This window comes from Peromyscus eremicus, chromosome 9, assembly GCF_949786415.1.
Source record: "Peromyscus eremicus chromosome 9, PerEre_H2_v1, whole genome shotgun sequence".
Lineage (NCBI taxonomy): Eukaryota > Metazoa > Chordata > Mammalia > Rodentia > Cricetidae > Peromyscus > Peromyscus eremicus.
The window spans coordinates 19,358,962-19,370,195 of NC_081425.1; the positions used below are offsets into that span (position 1 = coordinate 19,358,962).

Below are 11,234 nucleotides of genomic sequence, written 5' to 3' on the forward strand. Positions count from 1 at the left end.
TAGCTGGCCTCTCTGATCTTTGCAGACCCGCGGTGGAAAAGGTGAGGCGCGCAGTGCGCATGCCTGGCCAGCTACAGGTGCATCACCTGCCTTGCTTGTCCTTGCTGGTGGTCACTATAAGAGCGGCTCCCACGCGCTGCCGGTGGCGGCTCGACGAGCGCGCGCGCGCCCGCTCGCCCGCCCGCCCGCCCGCCAGCCCAAGCACGGCGCCGCGGCCAAGGGAGAACGCGCGCCAGACGGACGGAGACAGCTGATGCCTGTCAGCGCGGCGGCGGCGGCGGGGCCGCGAGCTCTCGCGAGAGCTCCCCGGGCCGGCCGCGAGAAGTGGGGCGCAGGTGTAAGAGGAGTGCAGCCCGTCGGCGCGCTGGGCTAGAGCTCTTGGAGGAGCGGGCTCGCGAGACCTGCGCGCGGGCGCTCTCTGCGCGGTGCGGTCCGAGGCAGCGGCCGGCGGGAGCGGCGGCGGCGGCGGCGGCGGCGGCGGCGGCAGCCCCGCGGCGAGGCCAGTGCGAGCCGCCTCGGGCCGCTGCGGCCGCAGCCTCGGCGGGGAGGCCGGGCGAGCCGGCGTGCGCACTTTTGCGGCGGACTTTGCGAGTGTTTGTGGATAATTTCCATGCCAAGCCGTCAAGATGATGTCCATGAACAGCAAGCAGCCTCACTTTGCCATGCATCCCACCCTCCCTGAGCACAAGTACCCGTCGCTGCACTCCAGCTCCGAGGCCATCCGGCGGGCCTGCCTGCCCACGCCGCCGGTAAGCGCCCCCCACGCCCGCGGCCCCGGCCCCGGCGCGCCCGCTGGCCGGCGCGCACGCCCCCTCCCCCGCTCCGAGGTGCTGCATGTCGGGGGGCTGCCGTGTGTCGCCCCGGGTCGGAGTTTTGTTTTATTTTTTATTTTTTTAAAGAGGGGTCCCGCTGTGAGGCACGTGTGTCCAGGGGCGCTTAAGGTCGTGTTCCGTCTGCCCGCGCCTCTGTCCAGCGCCCGCGCCCCGCGGGGCAGCTCTGGGGCCGTGACTCTCGACTTTGCTCCACTTTCTCTGCTAATTTCACGCCTGCACAAGGCGATCTCTAGGCTCGCTCGGGTGTGGAACACGGGTCCTTAGCTTCGAGTTACATCTCTTCTTTTTCTTCTTCTTTTCGCCCCGTTTTCCCCGTCTCCCGTTCCCTTTCCCGGAATGTCTTCCTGTGTCCCCTTCCTTCTCCGCCCTTCGCCGCTGCCCTGTCCCCTCCCCTTGTGTTCCCCTGCTCCTCCGTTCACCCCGCTCTTCCCACCCCCCGTCGTTATTTTGGTCGCATTGTGTTTGCCTTTTTGCCTGTGCCTTTTTTTGTTTTTGTTTTTGTTTTCCGGCTTGTGTGTGTGTTTGTGTGTGCGTGCGGTTTTTGTTGTTGTTGTTGGGTTTTTTGGTTTTTGTGTTTTGGTGGTTTCTCCCCCTTTTCTTTCCTTTTTTTTTTTGTTTTTGGTTTGGTTTGTGTCGCCTGCAGCTGCAGAGCAACCTCTTCGCCAGCCTGGACGAGACGCTGCTGGCGCGGGCCGAGGCGCTGGCGGCCGTGGACATCGCGGTGTCCCAGGGCAAGAGCCACCCGTTCAAGCCGGACGCCACGTACCACACGATGAACAGCGTGCCCTGCACGTCCACGTCCACCGTGCCCCTGGCGCACCACCACCACCACCACCACCACCACCAGGCGCTCGAGCCCGGCGATCTGCTGGACCACATCTCGTCGCCGTCGCTGGCGCTCATGGCCGGCGCGGGGGGCGCGGGCGCGGCGGGCGGTGGCGGCGGCGCCCACGACGGCCCCGGGGGCGGCGGCGGCCCGGGGGGCGGCGGCGGCCCGGGCGGCGGCGGCCCCGGGGGTGGCGGCGGCGGCGGCGGCGGCCCGGGGAGCGGCGGCGGCCCGGGCGGCGGGCTCTTGGGCGGCTCGGCGCACCCGCACCCGCACATGCACGGCCTGGGCCACCTGTCGCACCCGGCGGCCGCGGCCGCCATGAACATGCCGTCCGGGCTGCCGCACCCGGGGCTGGTGGCCGCGGCCGCACACCACGGCGCGGCGGCGGCGGCGGCGGCGGCGGCGGCCGGGCAGGTGGCGGCCGCGTCGGCGGCGGCGGCGGTGGTGGGCGCGGCGGGCCTGGCGTCCATCTGCGACTCGGACACGGACCCGCGCGAGCTCGAGGCGTTCGCCGAGCGCTTCAAGCAGCGGCGCATCAAGCTGGGCGTGACGCAGGCCGACGTGGGCTCGGCGCTGGCCAACCTCAAGATCCCGGGCGTGGGCTCGCTCAGCCAGAGCACCATCTGCAGGTTCGAGTCGCTCACGCTCTCGCACAACAACATGATCGCGCTCAAGCCCATCCTGCAGGCGTGGCTGGAGGAGGCCGAGGGCGCCCAGCGTGAGAAAATGAACAAGCCCGAGCTCTTCAACGGCGGCGAGAAGAAGCGCAAGCGGACTTCCATCGCCGCGCCGGAGAAGCGCTCCCTCGAGGCCTACTTTGCGGTACAACCCCGGCCCTCGTCGGAGAAGATCGCCGCCATCGCCGAGAAACTGGACCTCAAAAAGAACGTGGTGCGGGTGTGGTTTTGCAACCAGAGACAGAAGCAGAAGCGGATGAAATTCTCTGCCACTTACTGAGGAGGGTGTGAGGTGCCGGGTGGGGCAGACTGGGGAGCTGAGGGGTGCGTTTCTTCTCCTCTGGCCTACTCCCCCTGCCTGCATTTGGGGAGTCCCCTTCCTCGCCCTTTCCTCAGCCCCACTCTGCACCCTGCCCCAACCGTCCCCCAGCCTAGAGGACAGGGGTGTTGGATGTGGAGAAGGATGGGATGGTAGGAGAGAATTGGGAGGCGATTTGGGTGAGCAGGGCGTGGGGGGAAGGAGAGCACAGGCTAGAGCCGGGGGTTTTGAGGAGCAGGATGGTTCTGGGGACTAGGGTGGGGGGGAAAAATGGGGGAAGAACCGGGGATGGACCGTTTTCTTGACCAGAGACACTTATCAAAATCATCTGGGGACCAAGGAACTATGTACAAAGACAAAACTACCAACCACCACCAAAAACAAATATAAAACCCTAGACAAATAAAGAAGGGGAAAATGTCAAAGAAAGATGCTTTAGGAATTTAAGTCCGGGAAGCAGTGTTGTGCAACTTCATTTACCCCAAAGGAAGAGAAAAGAGCAATATCATTTCTACCACCACCCCAACTCCGCACACACACAAGTGAGTCATAAGTGAAAACCAAGCAAACTGGAGCATGGAATTCCGGATAGGAAGCTAGTTGTTCTGTGTTTAATTTTCCCTTCTGAAATCATATATCCTCACATCCATACCCTCTTAGATTTATTTCCCTTTCCAAAGAGATTCCAAGGCTTTGCCCCAGCTCAGGAAGGCTCTGGAGCTTAGCTGAAAGGAGTTGGGAGACCAGCTGGTTGTATAAACTGAACCTTCCTTTCCAGGAGGCGGATGCCAAAGTCCTGGGGCCTATTCTTGGCCAGGTGAGGATCCTTAGGCAATGAGAGTCTAAAAGACAGAAATTAAGGTCTCTGAAATAAGTGTTTTATTCTGGGATAATTACATGATAACAACTACAGTATGATTTTTTTCTTTTTCATTTTTGTTCATGTATCCATGAACAGATTATCTGAAAATATATTCTTTTTCTCTCAACCCCACTTATAGAACTTTACCTTAGCCAGCCCTTTGTTTTTTCATTCCGATTCAAACTATCTGCTGAGTTGACACTCCTTGCTATTAATTTAAATGGAATGATAGGGTGAAAAGTCTTAGGAGAGGAACTTCCATTTTCAGTTTTCTCCCCTGAGTAAGACTCATCCTACTCTTCTAGGCCCCCTTTCTCTGCCTCTGGGAGAACATGAAGTTGATGAAAAGCTGGGAAGTTTCTGCTTTCATTTGGGGGCAGAAGTTGGCTGTAAGAAAAATCATCCACAATCCCAGAAGAGAGGAAGACTTTAAAGCTATAAAGCCCCCCCACCCCCTCGATTTATTTGTCTGAAATAGGTCTGCACTTCCCTGGGGAAAGCAGGACACTTGTTTCCTTCTTGTTGTTGTTATTCAGGGTCATTTATTACTGGGGATAAATGTTGAGTTGGAAAAAAGTTTAGTTTGCACTATGAGTTTCCAAAATAGAAAAACATATATGGTATTTCGTACTAACAACCCAAGCTGCTGATGGATTTCAAAAAAAAAAAATGAGAAAGACAGTTGAAGGTGGTTTGATGAAATGCCTGCTTTGTGTACAAGATACTATTTGGATCTCACGTGGAGATGGTTTGTTACTATCCTTTAACCTTAACTAAAGGTGAACACAGAACAAATGAGGGGAAACACTACTGTTTAACAAGACTGAAATCATGCATGATTCGAGGTGCAGAAAGAAATACGATTAGGTCTTACTCTGGTTAGGCGTTGTTTTAATTATGTTGTATATCATTGTTTGCAGCACAAACATTCTATGCATTTGAAACTGAGCACTAAACTGGGCTAGCTTTCTGGTAGACCGTTTTGTGGATAGTGTGATTTCACAGTCTACTGCCTGTTTCCACTAAGAACACAGCATTATTGTAAATATTTTCTTTCGTGCACAGGCTCACACAGTGGTTACAAACTGCCAGTGTTAATCCTGCAATGTCTCACTGACTGCCGCTCCTGTCCATGTTGTGTCTGCAGAGCTTTCTCCTTGGTTGTGTCTTTGCTCTATGCCCCCCCCCCCTTCTATCAGAACCATTTCTGTGCGCCAACATACAACAGGGAGATGTGTCCCAGTACACGTACAAATAAAACATAACTGAAAGAAGAGCAGTTTTATGGTTCGGGTGCATTTTTGTGTTTACATTGAGCCAAGTGCTGGTAGAGCTGTTCAACAAATGAGACAAGACAACCAAAAACACCAAACCAAACCAAACAAACCCTTAACCAAACAAACAAACAACAAACAAGAAGGGGGAATAAGGGGACATCAAAAGAAGCAGAAGGATGAGATAGATTTTTGTTTTTGTTTTCTCTAAATCAGAATTAACTTTCAGAAAACTGGTGCTCTGAGTAAAATGGATTACTTGCCCATTTTTATCAGTTTTTTAAATTTTAGTTACCGAAACTCTTAAGCCACAGCACTCGATTTGGAGTGGTGATGGAAAGTTGTAAATAGCCAGGCACCTGAAAAGCATTTAGGTTGAATCAGGGATGCAGGCATCTGGGTTTTGAATGTGCTGTTCTACTCTAAAAACACTTCTAAAAAATGTTGTAACTGAATGACTTTTCGTTGACAGTTAATAAATTTTAAAATTATCCTTTGATTTGTCCAGATAACTTGTCAAATGCTTCTCTTGGAACATTTTGCATACCACTTAATGCTTCAGATTGAGAAGAGATTCTCTATTTTTGGTGACCTGGTACTAGATCAAATGCCAAATGGACAAACTTTCTTAGTAGTTGGGACTATATCCTCTGAAGTCATCCTATTTTAGCTAAATCTTTTTAATTTCACCGGCATATCTGTGAAAGAAAAGTGATGTTCAGAAAAGAATAGTACATTTTAAAAAGGTGTGATTTTAAAACAGTTGTTAATATTTTAAAAAGCGCTAGAGGTATTTTTAAAAATAGATCTCTTCCATCAAAATTGATTTGTTTCTGTTATTGACTTGAAATATCATCAGAGTTTCTAATAAAATACATTTGTAAAAGAACACATTATTTTATAGAAAAGTATGACCAGATTTCATTGTTGGAGATCCAGGAATGAACAAATAAAAAGATTTACAAAGGTTGTTTTTCTAATAATCTGCTCAAACAGAAATGTTGCAGGCAAATACATTTGTATTATATAATAATGGATAATGTATGTATTAAGAATTTAAGCATTTGTTTTGTATTAAGTAAATCCTTGCCCAGTACAAAAAAGAAAAGACTATTATGTTAATAAAACTTCATGAAAATGCATTGCTTTGCAGGGTTTCCTATTTTATGTAGTAGGAAACTGTGCAAAACAAAACAAAAGTTTTGCTTTCTGGTGAGGGGATGTGTATACCGCAGGAAGGAATGATATGACTCTTCTATGTCTCTTTAACTCTCAGCCCACGGAAAATTTAAAACAAAACTCCCGAAGAGATGGCAAAGGTTTGCTGATCCGTGGTAGTTTTGGTTTTCAAAGTTCTCTGGTTCCAAAAGTCTGGAATTCACAGTAAGGGGATTTCCTCCTGGATCTGCTAGTGGGTGGAAATAAAAGTGTGTGATTCTGAACTCCTCTAAAGAACACAAGTTTCAGAGTGTTAGGAGAACTAGGCTCTGGTTCTTTTTTAGATTCTCAAGACAGGCTGCAGCAGAACAGGAAAGAAAGAGAAAAATAGGCATTAAATGCACCCGCCACAGTAATGCTACTTTCCTCTTAAATTGCTTTCCGAACTCTTCGTTGGGTTCTGTTTTTTTTTCTGTAGGTCTAAGAAAGGATGCCCTCAGCATCCATCAGCTAACGTTTAGATAGATTTTTGTCTAATGCGTGTTCTGAAATCACTCTCAACTTCAATTATAAGCTGTTAAATAAACCGTAGGCACCCACTGCCGTGATTGTATCAGTTTTTACTTTCTTGGGATAATAAGATTGCGTGGGTCCAGTTCTTACACTTAGTCTTGCAGAAAGAGAACCCAGAGCACGACTCTGAAGGTAAGTCCCAGCCCCAGCTCAGATTCACCTTTATCCCTGGCTTCTCCACTCGAGTGTCACCTGCCCAAACACCCCTGTTCCATCTTGCAAGTGGGTGGGCTTTCCTTATTTAGTGCTTCAAGTATAAATAGGAGCTTTTGACTAGCTAAAACCAGTGTTCCCAACCTTATTCTAAGGGTCTTGATGGCCAGAGGGGAGGTGACGACCACAATTATACTGGATAATGTTCTGCCATCGCTTTTATTGCGACACTAGTCTTAGCCACACCAGAAGAGCCACACAATCCTCGTGAGCTGTTTCAAAGGAGGCCACCAGCTTAATTGATTTTTTTTTTTTTAAAAAGCAGCTGAAATCAAGTTCTCGCGGGGGCCTCTTTTTCACCTGCGAGATAAGCCTTGTCGCAATAATTACGTTATTTAATATTTGATCAAACCTTCGCGCCTCTGCGACTTCAGGCGCGCAGCACGGCCGCAGTCCAGCCGGGCACGTGCGATGCGGACGCGCGGCCACCCCACTCGGGTTGCCTTGCTCTCTGAATAATTCATGGCCTGAGAGTTCTGGAAATTAATAAAATGAATGATAACAAGAAGCTAATTAAAAACTTTCTTAATTGTTGTCAAGTCAGCTTGATGGGAAACAGCCTTGGGTGACTCCATCCATGAAAACCGGCGCGTTGCGGAGGGTGGCGCTGGCCATGCGAGCGCTCCTCCAACTCCGGGTGACTGCAGAAACAGCTGGCAGGGCTGCTTGATTCTCTGCAGCTGCCTTTTGCAGCCCACCCACCTCACCTGCCAAACTTTTCACTACAGGGCCAGTAGGTGCAGTTCCAAACCAGAGTAACTGGGTCATATTTTCAGCAGGGTGGGATCCCCCTACCCCCACCCATGAGAGCTTCTTACTTTCCCTTGCAAGACCCACCCACGCGGGGGTCCCAGAGCCACCAAATGCGCGGCTCTTGCGTCTATGGCCAAGTGACCGTAGTAGGCACTGTGTGTTTGCCTCCACCCGCCAGCCTAAAGACCCCTGGCCCCTAGGTTTCCAGCAGCTAGCAGCCGCAGCCTTGAAAGGACGGCCGAACAGCTAACACTTCCTGGGTCCGGGTCAGCATGCAGCCAGGCACCGCAGGACACGAGTGGGTTAAATGCCCAAGGCCAAGGCAACCCGCGCGCGTGCGCAGAGGTGGCCACCGAGTGCAGACTGCGGCGGCGGGGGCGAGTCCGGGCGGACTCTGAGCGCGTGGAGCGCGGCGGGGGAGGGAGCAGAGTCCGCACATGCGCACTGAACGCGCCCAGGGCCCCTCCGGGAGTCAGCTGCGGTTCCGGTTTTCAAAATTAGGCGCTGTCAGAGGTCGAGTCCCTCTCCTAAGTGCCTTGAGGATTTGGTCTGAGTGAAAAGGGAGAAGACTCAAATCTCAGAATGGTTAAAAATACTCTCCCGACATCCCAAGTTGCCTAAGTCAAAAGTCAGCTTAGATGCAGAAGTTTCAAAACTGGCTTTGCATGTTTTTTGTTTTGTTGTTGTTATTATTATTATTTTTAAAGAATTGGATGAATAGGACCTGACTTAGGCTTTTGTCTTTTTGCCAAGACGCAGCTTGACCGATGCCCTGCTACGGGGGCGAATTATTAGACTAGGGAAGATTTATACCTGAGCGAAAGGATTGGGCTGTTAAGGTTTTCGACGATCAGAATTCGGTGAAATCTTAAATCAAAGTGGACAATCTTAGGTCTGAGAGAAGCTGGCGAAGCCCTTGCGCTCTCACTCCGATCCCCCGGTGGAATGAGGAAGTGCGCCCCTGTCTCCGTAGGAGGTGGCTACCGGGAAATTTAGAGAAAGAGAGGGTCGAAGGGAGAGGTGAAGGGAAGCGGAAGGGACTGGCAGAGTTGGCAAAAGGAGGGATGGAGAAGAAAGAGACTGCGCATTTACCGAGTAAAACGAATTACAAGCGAAAGTTTGTTTAATAACTCCGACGCCTACCCTCAGCACAGCACAATGTATACAAACTTGCGTAGACGTGAATCAGAATGAAACAAAACGTTGACAATTTCCAGCCGCGGAAATTCACTTGCACAGGTCTCTTCTCCCCCCACCTCCCGCCCCTGCCAAGTGTTGACAATAAACATTTAATGAAGGCAGAGACCTGACCGTCTCCAGACAGTGTCGGAATACTTTAAGCAGGCCATTAGCACGGTTTCTTCTACTTCAAACATCGCACGGCACACCCTTACATTATTAAAAAAAAAAAAAAATTACAACGTGTGAGATAAATAATCCGTTCATAAGGCTATCTTAAGTGGTCTGCAGGAGTTCTGATGCCCCTGTACTTACTAACAGAAACTAACTCATTGTAGATTACTCGCGCTTAAAAAATGTTAAATACAGTTAATGCAATATTAATCGCCCTTTGGTGATATAAAATGCAATATTTTCAGGCAGCTATTGAGCTTTTCCAGTGGAAGAGCTGATGAAAAGAGTCACAGCTGAATAGTGGAGAGAAAAAGGCTGGTATTTATTGCTTTTGTTTGGCTTTTGGCTACAGAGACAGGAACCTTCTAATGGGGTAAGGACATTTATTTTATCTGCAATCTATTGCTGAGAGAGCAGGGGCGGCAGATGGGGCTGGTGCGGTATTCACAGTGTAATTTAGAGCAAATCCTAATAACTAATAATGATTTATGTTAATTTTGATCATCTATGCGACTTTACCAAATCGTTGTGATAAAAGAAAGAAAAAGAAAGAGACGCTAAATGTGAAAAGAGCTCTGAGGCTCATTGGTTTGGGAACTGGCGTCCTGGGCTGTGAAGAATCTTAATATGCATTGTGTTTTAGCAATGGAAATGTAGGTATTCAAAAAGGCAGGTAGGGTGCCTTTGACACGGTCCAGAGGTGCTTCGACCAGGCTTATCTTTCTTCTCAAATCCACTTCGAACGTGCTGCCTTTGAGCGGCCAGCGCTTTTCATCCCAGTTTTAAACAAAACAGATACGTTTCAGTTTTTTTATTTGCCTATATTAAAGTAAAGAATCTCATGTAGGGGAGGGGGAGGTTTTAGGACTGGGAAAAGCGGGGAACAGCTAACTGTACGCTAAGCTAGAGTCTTCCCAAAGAGTAATCTTAGTGGCTGGATTTGAAGCGAGTTTAAGTGCGGCCAGCAGTCTCGAGCGCACACTGCCACGCCTCATGCAGAAGTTCCATTACTGGTTCTTTAAACTCATTGCCAATTCCTGATCTTTACCTTCTATCTGACACTTGTTTGCCAACATCAACCTGGGGAAAGCATTTCGGCCTCTACCATCCATCTCTACCTTCCTCCTAGAAATTCCCAGGCTTCTAAACTTAAACATGCTTGTTCTCTGTTGAGTCCCTTGGTTGAGTGGCACCGGAACAAAACCCCGGGGGCTGCTGATAGAAACCAGGTTCTTCACTAAAACCGGACCGTTTTAGGCTACGGTCCCAGCAATTTTGAAAGGGAGGGTGCGCCTTGCTCCTGGCAATTTGCTTTCTCGGTTACCTTTTGTGGGTTTTAACGCCTCGGGGCTATAGTTTGAAAGTAAAACAGCATCAAAGCATTGCCTTATTAGCTCTGTATTTGAGAAATCCAGAGATGAAAACTACCTAAAAGGTTTAATAGGGCGGAACAGTATTTATTTGCCAAGCAAACAGCAAGAATGTAGTTCAAAAGGGGTGCAGTGGCTTCTCAGCAGGAGGCTGGAAGGGCAGGAACGCGGGCAAAGCGAATTTCAAGTTTCAGTTCTAAGGTTAAAGTGAATCAAATAAGCTCGAATGAGATGATTCCTTTGATTTCTAATAATATCTCCCTCACCCAAAATTTATATATTCGAACTCTCAGGGTTTGTTCCACCTTCTTGAGTTCTTGTCGAGACTTTTAGTTAGTAAACTTTGAGATTTTTTTTTTTAGGAAGATAGGTTATCTTTCTAAGGATTTTGTTTATTTATTTTTAAAATAAATGTATTTAAAATATGAATACACCTTTCGAAGTTACATTTTTATTATTTTTCTTCCTGTTTTTCTTTTTAAGGGCTACAGTTGTAAAATTGCATTTGATTTCTTCTACTAGGAAAAAAAATATCAAGCCACAAGATTGAGAATAAAGTCTCCCTTTAAAATTAAGTGGTTTTGTTTTTGCTTTTGAAGAATATCTATTAGTAACTGTGCTGGTACTTTACTGATAGTATTCTGGGTATAAAGAAGACTTTGCGCAAAGTAAATCTTTAAACAAAATAAATCCAGGCAGGTGACATTGGCTGTTTGCTGATGTGGTACACAGGAGCTGTGCCTGTTTGTGAGCTGAGCCTCCACGTGCATATCCGTAGACAAACAGATGTAACCACAGTTGTTTTATTTTTTTTTTTCCTTCAGTTGTTGCTGAATGTAACTGAATCTTATTTCTAAATTTCATTCCATCCTGTCTCGGTGTTTCAGCACCAGCAGCTACTCCCCTGAAGTGGAAGAGTGGTGCATTATTGAAACTCTCTATCAAGGAGCTCAGGGGTGCAGCCTTTCTGCAAATGCTGGTTCTCAATGAGGTCTGACTGCACATAAGCCCCTAATATGT

General features: G+C 48.9%; 1 protein-coding gene across 1 annotated transcript; it reads left to right on the plus strand.

Moving 5' to 3' along the window:
• Window positions 1-514: 514 nt before the first annotated feature.
• Window positions 515-2,689, plus strand: Pou4f1 (POU class 4 homeobox 1). Its single transcript, XM_059274313.1, has 2 exons — window positions 515-749; window positions 1,477-2,689. The coding sequence occupies exons 1-2, from the start codon at window positions 627-629 to the stop codon at window positions 2,617-2,619; spliced, it is 1,266 nt and encodes a 421-aa protein (XP_059130296.1). The 5' UTR covers window positions 515-626; the 3' UTR covers window positions 2,620-2,689.
• The last annotated feature ends 8,545 nt before the right edge of the window (window positions 2,690-11,234 follow it).